Here is a 22,075-nt window from a genome sequence, read left to right as displayed (position 1 = left end):
ATAATAATAATAATAATAAAATAATAATAAATAATAATATAAAACAAGAAAATCCTTTTTACTTTGGTATTGAGAAGTTTCTGCAAAAAGACTCTTAGTCCCAAGATAGTTTATACTATAACAGAATGCAGGGAAAGAGCCAAAGTTTTCTGCAAAGGGGTTTATTGGGGGTGATTAAATCAAGGAAGTATTCCGGGAAACTGCATTTTGAGGAGCCCAGGCAGGCAAGACTTGTGGGAAGGAGGGGAGTTGATGGCATATAGGAGCAAGGGCCTAACTGCACAAGGGGACTGCAGGGAGGGTGGACACACTGCTCTTCTGTGAGAAACCATCCAGGTCTGGCCTGATTATGCAGAAAGACTGGGTTGAAAACGAGGTGGTTGCCAGACCTGCGAGGCTGGAATCTGAATGGGCATGAGAGTCTGGCTGGTTTCCGGAGGCAAGACAAGCTCCAGGCTGGAGCTTGAAGGCAGGCATCTGCCTAAGTGTTCCAGAGGACAATGACCGTGATGAGAGAGGTGGCCATGAAGAACAGGTAGAGACAGAAGAGCAACGTGTCCATCATGTGGCTGAACTGCACCCACAGGCTAACCAAGCACTGCCTCTGAGCCTCGTCTTCCTGCCCAGTCCTCGTTGGCCCAGGGCACTCATTTGCCTCTGCCTCTCGGGGATCTGGCACTTTTCCCACCAACTCCAAGGGCTCCTTCAGACCTAAGGAGAGACAGAGACCTAGCTATGGACTTCGAAGGTCACCAGGGAGGAGGAGGGGCAGGGAAGTGGAACTGTTAGAAGAGGAAGTGTAAGCAAAGCTGACTTCCTTATCAGGGAAATGAGCAAGGGTAAGGCCCAGGCCCTTAGTTCCCTTCTGGGGCACAGTGGGGTAGCATTTTGTTGGATCGGTGCAGTGTAGAAGTAGGGAATGGAGCCACTGAGGCATGGGTGGGGGCTGGGTGGTGGCCAGGTGCAGCAAGTAGTTGATGAAGATGGTCTCCAGCAGGCTGAGCACCATCAGTGACAGGCACAGGGCAAAGTAGACACCTGGAGGGAAGGCAGGCCCGTGTGAAAGCCAGAGGCACTGCCCAGGACTTCTTGTTTCCTATTTTCCCACAGGGGCCTCTTTCAGGATCCCTTTTCACTCTGAAATAGTTCTACTGGTCCCTCTCCCCACTCACCCGCTCCTTGCTTTTATTCTCCTGAAGGAGGGTGGAGCCCTACTGATGAGCAGGATGCCACTCTTTGAGAATAAGTCATTCATTATGAGCGGAAAGACATTGTAGCCCAGCAGAGGGGTCATCTTGAATGGGACACGAGTCTTGCTTTCTGCAGGCAGGTAGAAGCTGAGGGCATCGACGGCAACCAGAAAGCCACTGGGCATCAGAAAGTTTATGACATAGAGTCTGGGCCTGCGCCTGATGGTCACCTGGGGAGAAAAGAGAGGGCAAGTGAGGAGTAGGCTGGAAGGCAGCCAAGCCAGTTAAGAGCAAGAGTTGAGATTTGTCCCAGAACAAAGTATCTAGTAAGGTTATGTTACTTTAAGTCCCTTTCACGTCTTGTCTCTCCAACAAAGCCATCTTAATCACAGGCTGCCTTCTAGGGTTTGATTCTGCCATGCTGCTCACCATGGAAACATATCTCATTCCTTCTTGGACAAAAGTGTCAACTTTCTCCACGTCATTTTTATCCCTACTGCTGTGCTCTTAACAGGAGTGAGGGACCAGATGCTTAGGTTATCATGTGCATTTCATCTTTGTATTTCTACTTGCTCTCCTTATCAAGGTCTAATCTCTGTGCTGATGGAATTTAAGACAAATGGGAGGGGAAGGAAAACAGCGGCAGATATTTTTGTGCTGCCAGGATTTGGAATCATAATATCCTTACGACAGCGTTCCATAACTTTCCCACCATCTCTTTTTAAAAACAAACACAAAAATTCCAGCCCTCCAAAAAGTTCCAATGGTCCTGGGGGTGGGAAGCTCACTCTCTCTGCAAATCACTGCCATAGATGCTCTGTTTCTTCCTCAGGGTGGATTTATTCCACCAATATTTACTAAGTGTCAGGTACTGTTCTAGGTACTGGAGATTTGTTAGTAAAAAAAAGTAATAAAAATCTCTGCTCACATTCTAGTGGGAACATAAGCTATGCATCTCAGGAGAAGATTACAACCAGGGCCCCTTAGCTCACATAGAAAACGATTTGGTTGTACTGGTGGGCGTTCACAGTCATCTTCATTTTTCTCTGGTGAATACCTAGAAGCATCCACTCCCCCTTGCTCTGAATGAGGTTCTGTGATGTGCTTAAAATCTTCTGCACTTCCTCCTCCATGCCCAGGACCATGTTCTCCACTGCAGAGAGACCCAGACAACTCAGCCTCACCAAATGCTCCCAAACTCCTTGCCCAGACTGTTGGATTTCTTGCCACTTGGATTCTCCATCCCTTTCAGTGACATTCCCTCTCTGTTTCCAGCTCTCTGTTCTCTTCTCTCTAAAAATTCTTTCTCTGCCTCTCAATAGCCTACTGTATATGAGCCTCGTTCACTTGTGTGGATGAAAGAGCTGAAGGTGAGGGTGCAGTTCTGTTTATCAAAGGGGAACTAGAAGATGCCCAGGTTACAGATGCTGATCACTTGCATTTGCTTATCGTATCTGATGCACCCTTCACTGTTGACATAAGCCATGAGACCTGTAGGTTTCTGATCCACATTCATGCTATACGTGAGAAGGATTGGGAAGGTGGGTTCTGTGGATTTGCCATCAGACTTGGCCTTCTTTCTCTCCTTGGTGACCCCATTCCTGTGTTCCAGCTCCACTCACCTGACTTCCCCCCCTTCTACCTGTCACTACATTCTAGAATTTTTGTAAGATGCTTAGTTCAGATGCTGCTCCTTTCTAAATTGAATCTTTGTGTGGCCCTTATTGGTTAACATCATGTTGTTCTCTGGAGATATGGTTTTCTTCATGCTTTTTTCATCAGTGATACTCACAACTCCTTGATGAAGATATCCGGAAGCCACAGGTTCTCCGTTGCTATGCTGAGCTGCCTGATGCCCTCACATTCCTATGGGTTCTATCTGATTAATGGATTGTACCAAATCTAGAGGAAACCATGGCATGAGACAAACAGGGTGGGGACTAGTTTTAGTTTTACTCTATCTCCCACACTTTATATTCTTGGCTTTGGCTTTAGGTTCCCTGGGATGGAGCCATTTAAATATTGGCTTCCATGACCTTGGTTTATGCCAACTTCTCCCTGTCCACCGTCTCTGCCCTCCTAAACTGGCAGAATAGTCAGGAAGTTTTGTGTTTTCATTGTTGGTCTGGCTCTGTTTAAACATGTCTAATTTATGGATATTCTCAGCTTTATCTGTTGTAATCTGTAAAGTTAGACCTAGGACTAGAAAAAGAGAGATACCATGATAAAGGGGAAACCGAGTCTATCGTACCATATTTAGCCACAGGAATCATATCATCAGTTGAAGCTGTGCATTCTGGAAAAACAATTTTCATACAGGATCATTAATTCTATGAAGTCAGGTCCAATACCACCACTCACCTCTTACTCATTTTCAAAGCTGTTCTGTGTTCCACGAGACAATTATGATTTTTAATCATAGGCCACTGAAAAATGTAGGTCAAATATTCCAGAGCACATGAGAAACATAAGTGAAAAATACAGTATGGAAGTCCATTGGAATTACGTTTCTTGTGGAGGATTCCAAAAAGGGACAGAAATTTACCTTCAATGATGTCATTGTAGTGTTCCTTGTTATGTCTCCCTACTCCATAGAATGAGTTATTAATTTTACAAAATCCAATCGGGAAACCCACTGCTTACCACAAGACCATTGCGATGTTGGGTTAGGACTTATCACTTCCAGGATGGCAGACAAGGTGAAGAAGATATTGACATGAGTAGCAATGCTAAAGTTGATGACCTTTCTGTCAAATACTGCTTGGAAAGCAGCAGGTTCCACCCCATTCTGGTCAAAGCCTGAACAATTGATAGCGAAAGCATTGCGTCTTCCTGTAAAGAGCAGAGACTGTGAGAGAAGTGCCAGGACTGGGGCCTAGGGAGTGTTTCTGCATAGAGAGAAAATAGGGAGCACGGGAGAAGCATGTGAGCTTCTCCTTCCTTAACCAGGGGACATGGGCCGGACCTTTAGGTAAATGGTGGAAGTTGATGAAGTGAGCTAAGTCAGCATCCATCCTTAATTTCATTGTTTCTGTCTCCACGCAAAACTTGCCCAAATGTGTACGCAAACTCAGCCATGACCACTGATTCTCAGTATCCTGCAATGTTCTGCATAGTCTCACCACAAACCTTTCCACCTTCGCTCAGTGTCCTTCCATTGCTCGCTTCTGTCCTTGAGCCATCTGGGTGATGTCAGTGACAAATTTTGCAGTCACAGTCCTCCTCTCTACACTAATAAGGTATAGATGATCATAAATTAGTGATAAGGGAGGTAATCAGGTAGATAGTATGAGATATGTCAAACCTTAAGGGGGAAACTCAGTTTTTCAATTTAATGAGTAATGTTTATTGTGTTTCTACTATGTGCTGTGATTGTTGTCTTCTAAAACTCAGTAGTCATAACCGCTGAGACTATCTTAAAGAGAGTTCCTCGACACCAGTCTTATATTAACCCCTTTCTAGTCATACTTTGTGGAGCAGAAACAAAGAACGATATGGTTAACATCTGCTTTTTATCTGCCTATGATGTTATACTATCCCTCATTGCTCATTTTCAATAATGAACAAGAAAAATATTCTAGACTGGGAAAGTTATACTGAAAAAGTTTCCTTCTTTTATGACAAGTCTTCTCATCCACATCTTTCCCCTTAGCATCTTCCCTGTTTCATTTTATTTGTTTCAAGAGAGCCAAGAGAGAATTCCCTTCTTTCTAACATCACCTGATACTCAGAAACCATGGGGATAGATTATATGCTTAGACAGAGAAAGACGTGGGGAAAGAGAAAAGGCCAATGGAAGCAGGGGAGTGGAGGAGTAATTAAGGAGAAGAGTCAGCTAACTGTTAGGATCCTAGAAAGAGGTGTAACACCGTCAGTGTTGAAAGTTTCCGTTTTTACCAAAATGAACATCCAGTCATTCACTGTCTAGGAATAACAAGAATTAGCCTGGTTTCTCTGTTTCCGAGAAGTTTTATGTCTACTTTGCTCTTGCTCTTGTCGCATCTTATCCTCAAGCAGCAGAAGGAGAATGAAGCAGAGGAAGAATCCCTCCCCGTGGAGCCAACCTCTTTCCATCCTCCTCTCCTTGGCTCTTCTCTGGTGACTTAGGGATGATGTCGACCTTAAAAGAACAGAGGCCACACCTTGAGCCCTAGCTTTGAATAAATAATACAGGTGTCAAGTAGCATTAGCCACCCCTCTAAAAAAGCACTCCTGGTGCTAAGAAAATGTCTTGAAGGACTATTCACCCTGTGCCATAATGGAACCTAAATCTAGTCTCCAAAAGTAATCTAGAAAATCAGTTTGGAGACAAGGAAGCAAAAATATTTGGCCACTGGAGCAGTGCTAATGGCTTCCTCATACTGCAGAGTCACTCTGGCATATAACTCATTCTAGAAAAGGCACATCATGACCGCCACTGCCTTTAAGTGGCATATGCACTTATTTTAATCCTCTTGCCATCTTTAAAAAAAAAAATCGGGGGAGGGGTCTCCTTTTTTATAATCCACTTCAGACTCTAAGGTTGTAAATATGACTTCAGTACTGACAAGTCTTAACTTTTGATTTTTTTGAGTGTGTCAAAAGCAATATGGACCCAGGTCTGCTAGATGGAGGGAGTGATTAGTGGGGTCGAGGGGAGGTGGCAGAGGTAATAGTGCTTTGAGTAGAAGTTAACTTATGAGGTCATGAGCAATCAGTCTGCAAGTTTATGGTGTTTTTGGCCCTGCTTTTTTTTTTTTTTTTTTTTAAGAAATTAGTTATTTGTCAACATTTTAGAATTGAGAGATTTCACATAAAAACTGTTTCTGGCTTCATTTAAAAAAATAAGATCAAGTAATACTGGGCTCATGTTTTTGCTTGACAACAACGTGGCATAACTAAGAAGTAGTTAAGCCTTTTGGATGGAATATGTTCCCTCTAAATCGTCATGGTCTCTGTCACCAACTGTTGTCTTATTCCTGACCCAACTCCCCTCATTACATTATCCGCTTGGCCTCTGCAGGCATTTGAGTTTGCTTTTGACTGTTAAGATTGATTTTCTTGTGTGATTCATAAAGACAGTTGAGAAATAATTTTAAAACATCATTTAATACCTAGGTTATCATAAGCATGATTTAGAATGCCCAAATATTTGATTCATAGCAGTATGGTTAAGTGGGCCAAAGTAATCAATGGCTTAACCTGTTTTACTTTAGAATTATTTCTTTTAGGGAAGGTTCCAGGGAAGGTAATCAGTGGCTTAGAGAACAAAGGGAGAGTATTTGCTTCAGTGAAGGAGTTTTACAGACTGATTTGGTATGGTGCAGCAAGAAAGGTCTAAGACCAAATCCTGTTTCCACTAAAATCATATCGACTTTTAGCCTGTTTCCTCATCTCTAAAACTGAGAAGATAACATCTATCTTGCAGGGGTTTTATGTAATTAGAGATAATGTATATGAGTAATTAATTTCCTTTCCTAAGCAATTAATAAATTGAAGCAGAAATAACAGTAAAAATGGCAGTAACAGTAGTTGTTACTGTTATCCAGGCTTACCTAAGACTGCTTCATCATGAATGGAATCTTTCAGACTTAAACCGTCTGGATTGACTGAAGCAACCCTAGTTCCTATGAGCCCTTTGCTCAGCCTCACTCAGCTAGATTCTGATAAAGTTCATCCCTCACTCCTCTCAGCATTACTCTTCATCATTTGAGAATCCCTTCCCTTTGGGGAATTTTTTTAATCTTCTTTTTTTAAAAGATGACTTTGGATCACTAGCATATCATAAAACGTTTTCTGCAGAATGTTAGTGCTACAAGGTGTTAAAGGTCGTTTCTAAAATGTTATTTTTATTATTTCAAGTTCAAATAAGTCTGAGAAATGCTGAATTAAACAAGACTAAACTGGTTTTATTCTTGTAGGATTTCTCAGAGTGTTTAGCTAAAATGTTTATGTGATTTAAATATCATATGCATCATTTCCCAAACTTAGTTGACTTCAGAAATTTCTTTTTCTCAGAATTTCGTCGTCGTCTCCTTTTCCTCCTCCTCCTTCTCTTCCTCCTCCTTCTTTTTTCTCAAAATCGCTTGCAGGACTAGTGCTCCATGGATTATTTGGAGAAATACTGCTTTAGGTAACTAGAATAAATCTAGAAGAAAAAAACTGGAAAAATTTGTCTTAAATTTGCTACAGATGGAATATAGAATGTAAGCAGCATATGGATAAATGAATCAAAAAATTAAAAAAAATAGATACTGTAAAACTTGAAATTTTATTGGAACTCTAAGAATCTACAAGAAAATAAAAAGTAGAATGTAAATTATAATCTGTTTCTGAATCCCTGAGCAATATAAACTTAGACTGACTCAAGGAGGAATCCTTTTTCTTTTCTTCTTCTTTTCTTTTAGATCAATGGCCTGCCAGCTGTAGGCCACATGTCATCATCCACTTGGACCCAATTTTAGGGTGAAAGTTTAAAAAGATACTTTGGTATTGTTACCACTTAAATATATTCAGAAAGTAACATTTCAGTAGCTGAAAATGATAGGAATTTTTCTCATTGATGGTATTGTAATTCATAAAGTATATAATTTGTGTTTTAAGGATACACATGATTCCTTCCTGGGACTCAGTAAATGAACTATTTTGAATGAGGAATAAATGCGGCGTGCATAGATTTTTTTTTTTCCTAAAGTGACACTCATGACAAAAAGGTTATCACCAATGTAGACCAAAGTTGTTTATCTTTTCTTCTGATAAAAAAAACCCACATATTTATAAAGCAAAAGATTTGAGAATTTTCTAGATCTGTTTTAGCGAGAAGGTTCCATTTTGACTACTGGTTCTGGCTTCTCTTAGCGGGAACCCATTGCCTGACAGGTACCCAGTCCATACTTCTAGATAATGTGGGAGGGTTCCCCAGATACATCTTACCACATGTTAGACATTTTACTCAGTTGAATAAATAATCCGTGTCATTCTGGGAGGATTAAAATCCCAAGGCCTGTCTGTGGGCTGTGATGCTTGTTGTCTTAACTGAATAAATTTAGATGGTTTATCTGGGCAGAGGAAATAGCTAGAGTGAAAACATGGAAATTACGGTGTTGTCAGGACCTCAGATTTCAGAAGGAGAGCAGCAGGAAATGAAGCTGTGGCATTATGTGGGGCCAGACCATGGAAGGCCTTATAGAGCAAGCTACAGTTTGGTTTGATGTCCAGTGTCTCCTAAACTTACATAAGGTTCAGAACTCTTTTAAGAAAAATCATGTTCCTAAATCCCGATGTTGACTTAAATTATTTATATTATAATATTACTTAAATATGTATATTCATGAAACCATGTATAAAGTCCTTATGCTTATAGCTCTTATACCAGTATAAAATTAAAATTAATCTACAAATTATATACAATAAGACTACAGAATCAACACAACACTTGTTTAATGTGGTGGATAATATTACTTTGCTAAAATTAGATAATCGTTGTCAATTATTTTCCACTATTTAAAAGGAACTAATTTTTGAATGCCTGTTATTTTGGGGGTGGGGGGCAATTTGATAGTGCATTTCAAGACAACGGTACTTTAAAAATTTTTTAAGCAATTTTTTATTTCATTCTAATTACTATTCTTACTGCTAATGAGCTTGGGAAGTTACTACTACAAAGTTGGGAAGTGTGTAATACTTGCCTTCATAAAATGAATGTGTGATATGACTTATAATGTGACTATACTGCTGTGTACTGCATGAACACTCTGCTAATCCCACTGCAGTTCTCTATTAAAAATATTGTGAAACCTTCATCTGCATGACATGCTCTGATGTCATTTGACTTTCATTTAGCATTGTTTACGTCTTAAATCCTCTTCTAATTTGCTTGAGCCCATTAAAAAGGTATATTATTCTGTCACAGTGTATTACTTCCATGATGTCAAATAAATGATTCGATCTATTAACTGACTTTTAAAAATGTCTTATTCCTTGAAAGTGACTTTCATTGCAAGATTAATTTGCAAAAAAGAAATTTTATCTTTATTACCAGCAGAAGAATTCAACATGAGTGCCACAGCACATGTAGGATGGTTGTTACCACTTGGCTTTAGCTCCTGAGAAGCTGGGTAGAGGAGGGTGTTGGGAGGCTATTGCAGTAGAACACTTCTCACGTCAATGAACGTACCACCATCCATCTAGTTCTGCAACGGGAAGAAACCTAGTCGTTACCCTTGATACCTCTCTTGCTCGCATCACTGCATCTAATCTATCAACGAGGTCTGTTGATTTTACCTCTTCGATTTCTCCCGTCTATCTACTTCTCTCTCTCTTTCCACCACAAGTCGTAGTCCAAACCCCCATCTACTCTTCCCTGGACAACACTTCCAGCTAGACTCTTCTTTTGCATTCAAGCTGCCTCTAATTCTTTCTCAATTCTGCTGGCTGCAGTGCAGTTTTCAAAATGCAAATTTGATTTCTCAACCGTTAACCAACTCATCTTTTAAAACCTTGCAATTGTTGACTTTTACTCTTACTCTAAGTACCTATAACATACACTACAGGCCTTTGGAAATATTCCCTTCTTCCTTCTACCACCTGGCCTTGGTTGTTCCCTTTGCCTACAGTATTTGCTCCTTTGCCATTTCCGCTGTCTTCACCCTGCTAACTTGTACCATCCTTCAAATGTAACATAGATTTTCTTCTTTGTCTAGTACTTACCACAGGTATATCTGGGACATTAAGTGACATGAGGGCAGAAAACTTGTCTGTTTTATCTCTACTGTATCTCCATTAAATATTGAGTGAATGATATGCTTAGTACATTGTACAACATAAATAATATTTTAAAATATATACAAGTCTGCATTGCAACAGATTCGCTAGCCCATCTAAGTGTTGGAGAATATCACCCTTCACAACACAAACACATTTCAAGGAGGCTATGTTTTTCAATTAATATCATGTAAATAGCCAAGTGTTAAGTCTTCGCCCTATGCTATCCTCGGACAGACTGCAGTAGTGCCATTGTGCATTGGAGCCTGGTGCCAGGGCTGCATAGCTGTCATCTATTCTTTTTCTTTTTAACCTGAAATCAATATATTTCAAGTATTTCAGGGAGATTTTAGAAGCTTTTTAATTTTATATTAAGGTATCAGATATGCAGCTTTTGGGTGTTACAATGTTTGAGGCATGGTCAGAAGTACTAGTATGCCTTGTGAGGTGGCTTAAGGAGTGCTGAGGAAAAGTTTTTGTCATTCAACCAGATGGGGAGAGATACTTCAGTAATTCTTGTCTGTAGAAACTATATATAAATCTGCAAGATTCTTCTGTTAAATTGCATATATCTCAATGGAGAAATGTTTATTTCTATGACATTAAAACTTTTTTATTATGAAATATTGAAACTCTACCAAAAATACAGCAAATGATATTAGAAGCACCCATGTACCTTCCTCCAAGCTTTGTTAAATTTTAACAGTAATAAGTCATTTTTTAAAGAAACAAAATATTGCAAGCAGGCGAAGCCCCTTATATGCATGTGTCCCTCTCTGATCTTAGGCCCCTCCCTCCAACAGCACAGGTAACTATATTTCGAATTGTTGTTTAGCATGCCCAACACACAGTGTATCCTCAAATGACATCGTATTTTTACAAGTTTATAAAATTAATACAAACGGAGTCATACAATTTGAGTCTTTTTGTAATTTATTTTCACTCAACCTTGTTTTTTGAGATTTATATATACTGATACCTAATAGTCCTCTTTTTTTTAACTGCTATATGATATCTCATTGTACAAATACCATAATCTAGTTATCTGTTCTCTTGTTAGTGGCATTTAGATTCTTTCCACTGTTACAGACACTGCTCAACCAATACATCGCCTTGTGCAAGTGTGTGGGAGACTCTTCGGGGGCGGCTTTTCTCAGCTAATAGCATTACGTCATAATGCCCTAAGGTATTCATTGTGCTTAATGAATTAACTTCTCCCCCGGACATCTAGAATGATACTAGCTATATGTATTATCCCTTGGGGGAATTAAGAAAATAGTCATTCAAATAATTTTGTGTAGGACTTAATTTACTTGCAGAATCTCCCACTGAGAAAGGGCAGTCTAGAGCATATATACAGAAGTGCAATTGCTGGGTTCAAAGATAGGCATATGTGGTAGAAATCATTAACTTTTACCAAAATCTGTTCTTTTCTTCTTCCACTGTAACAGAGTTGTAAATTGCTCATAGCTACCCAGCTGAGGATTGCATTTCCCAGTTTTCTCAGTTAAATGTGATCATATCACTAAACTATCCCAATAGAATGTGATTGGAAATAATGAATGCTACTTTCCGGCTGGTGCCTTAAAAACTGCTCACACCTTCTCCACACTCTCTTCTTCCTTCCTCCCAGCCGAGTAACTGACTGGTGATAGCAATGAGTAGAGCAACTTTGGAAGCCACATGTTAAATCTGAGAGAGCCACTGTCGCTCTGGGTCTCTGGAATTACAAGAAGCAGAACTTCACTGCTGATCTGATATCTCGCCTATGACTCTTATGTATGGGAGAAAAAAACTTCTTGACTTCAAGCCACTGAATTTTAAGAGTCTACAATACAGCCCATTTCCAATCTACTAAATTGGGCCAATTGTTCCTTATTGCGGTTCAATCAATTGACACGCATTCTCTCAGCAATATGTGAAATATCCTGTCATTCCAGATCCTTGACAACGTTTGTTATCAGGTTTTTACTTTTTCCTATCAGGTAGACATAAAATGGTATCTCATTGCTATTTTAATCTCCATTTCCCAGATTATTAGTAAGATTGGGTGTCTTTTTACATATTTGAATGGCTGTCCTAATCTTCTATTCATTCATTTGCCTACTTTCCTATTGGGTTATTGTCACTTCTTATTGAGTTGTAGAAATTAATTGCATATTTTATACTAAAAACTTTGTCAGTTATAACTTGTGCTTTATCTTTTTATTTGTGGCATCTTGTACAAAAGTTTAAATTTTAATATAGTAAAAATTTATCATTTTTTTCTCTTCTTTGTTTTTTTATCTTCTCTACTCCCATGCCCACAAAGATATTTCACATTTTCTTCTAAATGTTTTAACATTTTCCCTTTCAGTTAGGTTTTTGATCTACCTGAAATTTTCTTTGTGTTGTATGAAGTAGTAATCTCTTAAATTTAAAAATTCAGGATAACCAATCGTATCAGCACTGTTTATTGAATCTCTTTTTCTCTACTAATTTGTTATGTTACAGGTCAAGTTCACACATATGCATGAGTCTGTTTCTAGGCTCTTTATATTCTATTGCCTCGGTCTATCGATCCATCCTTGTGCAAGAACACTATTAATTATCTCGGCTTTATGGCACATTAATGTCTTCACACTATCAAGTTGTATACAGGTGGACAGGTCACTTTACCTTCCTTTATTCTTTTAATCTCTGAAATGGATAATGATCTTATCACCTACACATAGGGTTGTTATGGAGAGTAAAAGAAACAAGAATTGTATGAAAGGCACCGATACAGAGCAGGCAGGCATTCAACAGAGAGTAGTTATGTTCATGTTGAAGGCACAGATGAAACTCAAAGAGAAATAATCGATCTCGTTGGGAACCTCAATTTCATTTATAAAAAGAAAGGGATTGAGTTGGCATACTGTTTCTAAGGCTCTCGCTACTTTAACTGCGATCATGGCATTTTATTATCTAGAAACCAGGCAACACACACATTTAGGCAGTGGGATAAAAGTTGAGAAAGGTGATATCAGACTGCAGGGTGGATTCCTGAGCAAGCAGTCGTAATATGGTACGTGCACAACAGATAAGGTTTGAGGCTGGCTGGCGATAAGGACACATAGGCTACGGTGACCTTCCCGATGATTTGCATAAACGGCCGTACACCGTCGGGACCTCCAAGCCTAAGAACACAGGGTCGCCGGCCCACACAGGGCTACTGTCAACCTTCCCAGCCACCCATGGGGGCCTCAGAGAAGGTTCCAGACAGGCTCCCAGAAGTACTGGGAAGGATGGTGCAGAGCTAGATGCGCGGTGGAAAGGAGGAGCAGCTTGCACCTCCCCGGGGGCTTCTACGGTGCTTCTGGGAAATAGAGTCTTTTGCCGCGTGTCCAGCCTCCGGCTCCAGGAAGGGGGACTACAATTCCCTTCAGCCTTAGAGAGTCTTTGTGCAGCACGCCTGCGCAGTCTGGCGGCCAATGCCGCTATAAAGGCTTGTTTTGCTCTGGAGCTGATGCTCGGGAGCGTGGTCGAGTGGCCGTCTGGGCGGTCCTGGAGCTGGGGCACAGGTAGGGAGCGTCTACTGCCGCACCCCTTTCTTTTCCTTCAGTTGTCACGGGGATCACCCCTATGTGTCTCCTCTGGAGGCGGCGGGCTGTTTTTGGGGATACGAGCAGTTCGAGAGAAACTGGAGACCTAAGAAACCGGGCCCGGCCTCTCTTTGTCTCCCGTCACCCCCTCCTTGGGACGCGACCCTTGAGGCTTGTGGTGAGGTACCGGCGTGGGAAGGCAGGTAGGATGGGATGAGTAGTCAAGGTTGCTGGCTACATTCCCGGATGCGGCCACCAGGGGGTGCTGCGCCCGCTGCCCGTGGGTGTGGGTCGCTCTCGGCTTGCCAGGCCCGAACTGGCCATGGGAACGCCCTAGGGTCCAGGGCATCCCAGGCGAAGCTGTGCTGAAAGAAGCCTCTAATCTCAAGGTTGTGGGGAGGGCGGCCTGGGGCACCCCCGCTCAAGCTGCGCACCGGAGACTCAGCTGCCAGCGACCTGCGAAGCGATCCTCGGAATTTTTGCAAATGGGTAAATGGAGGTTCATGACTTAAGCACGCACAGCAAACCCCTGGGCAGAGTCCAGAATGGAACCCAGATCTCTTGACTGTCATCAGTGCCCTTTCCACTTCTACCGCACAGAGCTGCATGGTGCTTTGTGTTTATTACACAGGGATCATTTGGTTTCTGCACGGACGTGAGGAGGCAGGAGGCACAGGAACCACGGGCAAAGTTTCGGAAGGTTTGCGAGGAGATGAATAGGTTATACTGGGGTTTCTAGCCTGAGTTAGTGAAAGGTGCGGAAGGTTGGAGGCACAAGTGGATTGCAGGAGGATGGTAAATACGAATTTTTTAGCTTCAGGTCAAATAGTCTTGTACAGCTTCAGGGCCTGGAACTAGATTCCTGAGGTGTGGGAAACCTAAGTTCTGTTATAATAAAGGCAATTTGGAAACACCAGTCTGGTTAATCACAGTTTTTAATACTGTGCACTCCACCTCCACTATGCAGTTTCATCTGCTGCATTGTACACTTTTATCGTTGGAAGGAGAACCTTGATTAAAAAGGCTCTGAGCAGGTGGTCTTAACTCTGTTGATTTTTAATCTAGTACTTCTTTGGGATTCTCCCACTTCGATTATTCTGCTAGGGCCATTGCACAGCTCTGGCTCAGAAATAACAAAAATCCCATTCCTTTTTTCCTTTCTTAACAGGAAAAGCAAGTTAACATTTTAAAAAGACTTTTTAACAACTTTAAGGGAGAATAGAAAAAGAGATAAATAGAAATAGTATTTTTAAAAAGTAGTCAAGACTAATGACCCTTCCTTCATTGCTTTCTTCAGATTTGGGCCTTATTTCTTTCCAAAAACTATGGGGCTTCCTAGCTCTTGGCTGGACCCCACATGGAGTACCCTGTCTTATACCCCTGATACAGCAGATGGAATCTTCCATGTGTTCAAGGCCAAGAAGTAGTAACTTTGTACCCATTCAAGGTCTTCCTACTCTAGTGACTGTGACTCTTTCCCCCTGAAATTAAAGAAGCAGGAGCGTTAGAGGTGATGGAAAACTGCTTCCCATACCTTTCAAACATAGAAGGACTTGAAATAAAGTGATTGGAATAAACTTTGTTTATCATGAGTTCTTAGACAGTTGGGATGATCTTAATGTTCCCCTTAACATGGCTTTTATATTGTGAATGCATTTCTTTGGCCTTCTCACTTTTAAACTCCCTTCCTCTTGCTTTTTTTCAAAGTAGGACTAATCCATTCAGCTTCTGGAAATTAGCTAGGCTAGGGAAGCTTTGAAGGGGAAGGTTGGACTTCTGTGACCCTTGTAACAAGAAGGATTACTCACTCTTATCTGCAGCTGCATCCAGACAGTGGGGACACTGGCAGGTGCCAGGTCTGTTTATAGTTTAAGCTTAGTGACGTGATTGCTGTGGCCTTGGTTGTAAGCCCAGTGCAGTTTGTCATTGGACAAGGTGACTTTTTTTTTAAAAGATAAGTAACTTGACCATATCAACTCAGGGTACTTGAATCGGACCTCTGAAAAGCAAGAAGTCAAGCTTTCTTTACACTGGAAACATATTTAGGAAGGAGATTTAGTCTTTTTTATTTAGAGAATTAGTAAGTATTCTTTTCTTTTGATACCTTAAAAAATGAATTGTAGCTGTCAGAATTTGTCCGCAGAGTAGTATTTTTAAATTATAGTGATAGCTAGGAATTTATGGAATTCAAAAGGCAACACAGCTTACACGTTAATTTCTACTGAGGCTGGTTTGAAAGGGGTTTTCTCAGTTCATATTTGGGCAACTTTGAACCCTTTTAGGGTGGGGGAAATATTTCAGAGAGGTGTGTTATGTATTTTATTTTTTCAAAAGTAATCAGAGTTGATACAGGATGTTAATTAGTGTTAGCCCAGCAAGCAGGTCATAGTAGGTAAGACTTCATGGGACAGGGTGGTCAGTTCGTTTTGGTTATTTTTTAACAACAGCTTTGTTGAGATGTAATTTTATAAACCGTGAAATTCAGTGTTTTAAAGTATACAAATCAGTGTTTTGTTAATATATTCACAAAATTGTGCAGCCATCACCACTATCTAATTTTAGAATATTTTCAGTATCCCAAGGGGAATTTGTTTTAAAGGTAAGGTATGATATTGTTTTGTTGTTGTAACTCCATAGTACTTAAAAAAATATCAGCTAGCCTATTACCTAATTATAAAAATGCAGAGATGGGATAGGTCTAATAAATATTTTATAAGTTTTCATTTAGTAAAATTTAGTAGAAGTTATATCTGTTTTAAAATTGTGGAGATTGTAATTCTTTGAACAAATTGTTTTCAGAAAGTCTTTTGTTTTTTTTTTTAAAGACCTATCTAAAGGCTCTATACATTGAGTTTGAACTTAGTTGAAGAGGGTGGGTGTCTTTTTTACCAGTGTTTATTTTCTCTAATCTTGTTTTCCTTGGCAGTGGGAGGAGATAATTCTTGATTCTATTATAATGATTTTTTTCTTTAAAATATGAAATGGTACTTGAAAATTTTAATATTTTAATATTTTAATAGATATCAAGGCAGAACATGTGAATGCTTTTGCCCTTTTTCCTATTTTAAAGCACTTTTGCATATGATTAAGCACAATTTAGGTGATGTCTGTTCTTGATGAATTTTTAATTTCAGAAATTCTCAAGTAAAACCAGGAGTCTATGAACCTGGCACCCCTATTCAGAGAAAATGAAGGATATCGACATAGGAAAAGAGTATATCATCCCCAGTCCTGGTTATAGAAATGCGAGAGGGAGAACCACTACTTCCAGGCAGGACAGAGACCACGAGGACTCCAAATACAAGAGAACTCGGCCGGTCAGTGTTTCCTTTTCTGAGTCCCTTTTCTTATCTGCTTGTTGTACTAGACCACACTTTCTTTTTTTCATATAATGCATAATTAAAAAGAAGTTTCTCTTTCTTTATTGGCTTTAGATCACTGTTAAGAATTTATGGTTACTTATGAAAGAGGAGAGGTTGGCTCTCAGCCTCCCACCTATTTTTCCCTTTGCCTTCTGTCTGCCACTTTTGCTCACCTGTGGTACCTTCTGAAAAGGCTTTGCTTAAGAGAAGACAACTTACGGAGGGGTGGGAAGTGGAACAGAGGGAATATGGACCATTAAATTTCATTTGTGTACTTAAAATTGTTTTTTTCTCCTGCCTCTGTTGTCTGTGTTTAAAATGACTTCCTTAGAGAGACTCATTCGGATTTCATAGTACTTGGAATCATTCTAGATTGTTGTATGATAATCGGTAAATTTTTCAAGTAAATCCATGAATGTAATAATCTAGTTTCCTCCAAGGGAAATAATGAATATACATTTTAAACAAGAGGAAATACCTTTCTTCTGAGAAAAAAAAATAATACCTTTTCTTAAGTTGCAAAAGTAACTAATAAGGGGAGTTGTAGGTGACTGGGATTAGGAAGTCAGGTTTGTGTTCATGTATTTGTTATGTGAAAACTTGAGAAAGATATGGGCTTTGTGGCTGCCTTTGGTGGTTCATTAGCCTAACATTACCTATTCTTCTTCGGCTGTCTTATTAACATTTTCTCATTAATGAGTGTTTTCTGTTCCCACTGTATATTATACAGTACTTTCCCTTTCAAGCTTAACTTTGGAGAAACATAGATTCAATGTAATCACTGTTAAATCCCTGAGGTGCCAGTTTTGTAACTTCTTTGTCTAGACCTTGTTAATTAAACATTTATTAATATCTTATTAGTGTTTGACACTGTTAGTATAGCACTTAAATCTGGAAAAAGTCACAAAGGTAATATTAGAACAAGGCTTTGAAAGATGAGTAGGTTGGGATGCTATCAAGTTAGTGGTTTATGAATAAAATAGCATTGACCATAGAACCTGACTGGTTGGATTGTTGAAGATTAAATGAGATAACACATATAAATTGCTTAGAATGGTGCCTGCCATGTAGCTGTGCTCAATAAATGTTAGCTCTTAGAACTAGTTGTCTAAACGTAGGATGTGTAAGAGAAAATTCTTTATGCCACACTAAGGGATCTTTTACTATGGCCATTGGGGAACTATTGGAAGTTATTGAGAAGGGTTTTTTTTTTTTTCTTTTAACTTTTTATTTTGAGATAACTGTAAATCCACATGCAGTTAAAAAAAATAATACCGAGAGATTCCATGTGCACTTTATCTAGCTTCCCCCAATGGTAACTTCTTGCATAACACAGCACAGTATCTCAACAGGATATGAATTAACGTTAACACAGTCCATCCACCTGATTAAGACTTCACCAGTTTAACCTGTGCTCATTGTGTGTGTGTATTCCATGCAGTTATTTTCACGTGTGTAGATTTGTATAAACCACCACCACAGTCAAGATACGAAGCAGCTCCATCACACAGATCTCTTTTATAGCCACAGCTGCTTCCCTCACCCTCTCACCTAAGTTCTAGCAGCATGAATCTGTTCTCTCTCTCTGTAATTTTATCATTTTAAGAATGCTTTATAAATGGAATCATATAACATATAATCTTTGGAGACTGCCTTTTTTTTTCACAAAGCATTATTCCCTTGAGATGCATCTAATTTGTTGTGTGTATCAATATTTCTTCCCTTTTCATCGTGAGTAGTTAGTATTCCATGTTATAGGTATACCATAGTTTGTATAACCATTTACCTGTTGCAGAATGTTAAGGTTATTTCTACTTTCTTGCTATTACAAATAAAGCTGCTTTGAACTTTTGTATATAGGATTTTGTGTGAATAAGCTTTCATTTTTCTGAAAGACCCAGGATACAATTGCCAGATCATATGATAAGCACATGTTTAGTTTCATAAGAAACATCAATACTCTTCCACAGTAGCTATAGAATTTACATTCCCACCAACAGAGTATGACTGATCCAGTTTCTCTGCATTCCTGCCAGTATTTGGTGTTAACGTTATCTTTCTTTTAGCCATTCTGATGAGTTCGTCTGATACCCCATTGTAGTCTTAATTTATGTCACCCAATGGCTAATGAAGTTGAGCTGATAAGGGATTTTTAAGACTTGATTTTATCTTAGGAAGATTAGTTTTGAGGCAGTTATGGAAAAAAACCTGTATGAGAGAGAAAACATACAGAGAGCAGTTAGGAAGTTTCTGTGCTCTAGCGTACGTGAGAGAGACCAAGGGTCTGTGTCAAAGCATGACAATGAGGTGGAAAAGAGCGGAAAGACTTAGGGGCATCTCTGGAAGGGGAGGGACACATTGTGATGGCTGGGATTGGTGGTGAGAACGGGTATGCTTTTAAGCATGTTGAATCTGAAGTGCATCTAAATAAAATAATCAGTAGGTAGTTAGAGCACAGGCAAAAAAGAGAACAGGAAAAAATTTTAGAATCATGAGTGTATCCGTGTAGGTGAAGCCTTAGGAGTGAGCAGGCTTGTCAAGCAGGAAGAGGCGGAATATGGGAAGCTAGTATGCAGTCCTGTGGAATTTCTGGGGACAGAGTCCCTCTCCAGTTGGCTGGAGCAGAAATTACATTAGGAGGTGTAGTGGCAGCAGCGAGCTTTTCCTCTGCAGGTGGAGAAGAACTGGAAATAGAGTCATTGTTGTGCCTTTTGTTTGCTAAATTATGAAGTCAGGCATCAGACAGTAAGTTTCCTTCACGTGATCAAGTCTTATCTTGAAGAAACAGGAAGGCTAATACCATACTTTTACAAAATTTCAGGAGTCCATATGAATTTCATTTTGATTATCCTTTCGTGTTTCCTAAACTTTTTCATATGAGTTCCATTTTTCTGGTTCTTACCATATCCTTGTAGCCTTTGAACTTTTTTTACTTAAAATATTTCTTTTAATCAACTGTTTTTTTCCTTTTTGCTGAGCCTTGACATAAGCAATAAAATCAGAGGTTTATGCAATCAAATTTTATGCACATTAAAGTGAATGCATAACTCTCAAGTGTTTTTAAAAGTTCATGTACTGCCTAGAATGTTCTTGCATTATTACCTGTCAAAAATCAAAATTTCTTAGATTTATTGATCTTGAACTTGACTCATATACTAACAGTTCGGTGATAGAAGAACCAGCAAGATAACAAAAAATTTCTGATTCAGAGACAGTATAAAAGATGGATAATTTAAATAGTTAGGAAGCATAATAGATATGTAAGCATACAGTATTTAAAAATACAAACAGATAATTGGATAGAGATTATAATTTCATGTCGCATAATCGTAACCATTATTTCTATATTAGTTGGTAGAGAGGAAATTTGGGACAGGATGTTCCAGATGCCAGGTATGCCTACTGTTCCTCCGAAATAAAGAACTAAAGTAATAAAAGGTAAGAATACATCTGTGACTCTTAATCGGAAAATAGGTTTTACTTACCACCATTAGCCCTCGCTAGGTCCAGTTGACATGGAAGCATGAAACTATCAAAGAGAAGTTAAGCAAAGTGTCAAGGTACAAATTCTTAAACAGGCTATTGATTTTTTTTTTTTTTCAAGCTGTAAACAAAGTTGCAGAGTACAGTTTGCTCATTTCTTAGTATTGTGGCCAAATCTTTCTTTTGGAATACTCTGGGAAAATTAATCAGTCACATCTTTAGATATTTGTATCACATCTACTTAGAGGTAATGAAAGTAAAAATAGTGCATTTCCACACCTACCCTTTATTTAGACCTATTAATGCTTGTGGTCACACACAATTTGATGCGTAAGCGAACATCCTTTAATCCTGAAGTGCTAATAGGGGTGCCTTCTGTTGCTGTTCATTCTTTGAGCTTCAGTACTAACCTTGGCTGGTGTTAGTTTGGCATTATTTCAACAAACATGAAGATTTATGTCTAGACCACTCCTTAACATTGTGTCTGAGGCATGGTTCTCCAGGCACAGGTCCTTTTCTTACAATTCTACTCATACATGTACATGTAGATGCCCTAACTCCACGAGCCCTGTTTTGTTTGTTTGTTTATTTTAAGGTGCGATGTTTATTCAATTTTTTATTCATCGAACATTTGCTCACTCTCTAAGATGCATGCACAGCACGGAAAGAAGTATTCTGATGCAGATAAAAATAAACACTGGGCCTGCCTGCCCTCCAACAGAAGCTTAACCTCTTCGTGTATACTTAGATTACTGTAGTGTACATGCTATAGAAATTAATAAAGAAAGAGTGCTTTAGTCTTTGAGATCAGGGAAGACTTCAAGAGGAGGGAGTATTTGATTGGAGACTTGAGAAATAGGTAGAATTTGGAGATAGGAAGAACATGCCTGGCAGAAGAAAGAGTTGTAGATAGAGCCAACTAGGCCCTGTTAGCTTTAAGCATACAGTGTGAGCTCATAGATGTAGAGGGATAGGTCAGCGAGTTTCAGATGATGTGTGTTCTTCAATCATAGGCCAAGGAGTTTGGATTTTAGTTGCTTTAAGTTAAAATTTAAGCAAAAGCAAGACAAAACTATTTAATGCTTTCTTACGTTTTTTGTTTGTTTGTTTGTTTGTTTTGTGGTAGTTGTTTGTCTTCTTACTGCTCCCAGACCAAAGCCATGGGTGACTTGTTTTTCACTAGCATGTCTCATCTAGAAAGGGAGGAAGGGAAAATAAGCAGAAGTCAGCTAAAGTTCACGTGTCATTATGACTGCTCTTTTCTTCCTTTCGTTCAAAAGTATACCATTGGTGGAATTTTCTTTTCACCAAGTTAGAATATTTTGCCCCTAGGAAAGGTAACAAAGCAAGTATTCACAAAGTCAAGTGACCTTCACTTGGTGTTTCCTTTAGTTCTGTGGCAGGCTGACCCTTTGAACTTGGTAGGAGCTTTCATAATTAGTGACTTGAAATATTTTGGTGAACTGAAGTTATATCCTAGGAATCAGAATATGGGTCTAATCTCTTAATTACCAAGAAATATGATTCTAAGATATATATAATATATAATTATGTAAGAATTATGATTTCATTATAGAAAATGTGTAAATTGTAGAATATTATAGAAAAAATAAATCACCCTTTAACCCCTGTACTCAGAGACAACTATTGTTATTATAAAAATAGTTTTGTCTGGTACCATACACTTTTAGAGAGTTTGACTCTGACAGCTTTTCTTTAGGAACTAAGGATATGT

The 22,075-nt window shown here is 39.3% G+C and overlaps 1 protein-coding gene and 1 pseudogene across 4 annotated transcripts in view; one reads left to right on the top strand and one right to left on the bottom strand.

The window, feature by feature from the left end:
- Positions 1 to 165: 165 nt before the first annotated feature.
- LOC107507005 lies at positions 166 to 20,379 on the bottom strand (annotated as a pseudogene).
- Positions 13,109 to 22,075, top strand: part of ABCC5 (ATP binding cassette subfamily C member 5) — a 66,269-nt gene continuing 57,302 nt past the window's right edge. Inside the window, exons 1-2 of one of the 4 annotated variants that reach the window (XM_016137987.2) lie at positions 13,109 to 13,474; positions 16,630 to 16,812. In XM_016137987.2, coding sequence (XP_015993473.1) covers positions 16,684 to 16,812 — 129 coding nt within the window. In that variant the 5' untranslated portion in view covers positions 13,109 to 13,474; positions 16,630 to 16,683. Of the gene's footprint in view, positions 13,475 to 13,524; positions 13,985 to 14,039; positions 15,576 to 16,629; positions 16,813 to 22,075 lie in introns of those variants that run through there. The other 3 variants (XM_016137989.2, XM_016137988.2, XM_036218653.1) reach the window with 3 other exon arrangements.

This window comes from Rousettus aegyptiacus, unplaced genomic scaffold (genome assembly GCF_014176215.1).
Source record: "Rousettus aegyptiacus isolate mRouAeg1 unplaced genomic scaffold, mRouAeg1.p scaffold_m13_p_4, whole genome shotgun sequence".
In the NCBI taxonomy this organism is placed as follows: domain Eukaryota; kingdom Metazoa; phylum Chordata; class Mammalia; order Chiroptera; family Pteropodidae; genus Rousettus; species Rousettus aegyptiacus.
This window is presented reverse-complemented; position numbering and strand designations above follow the sequence as displayed.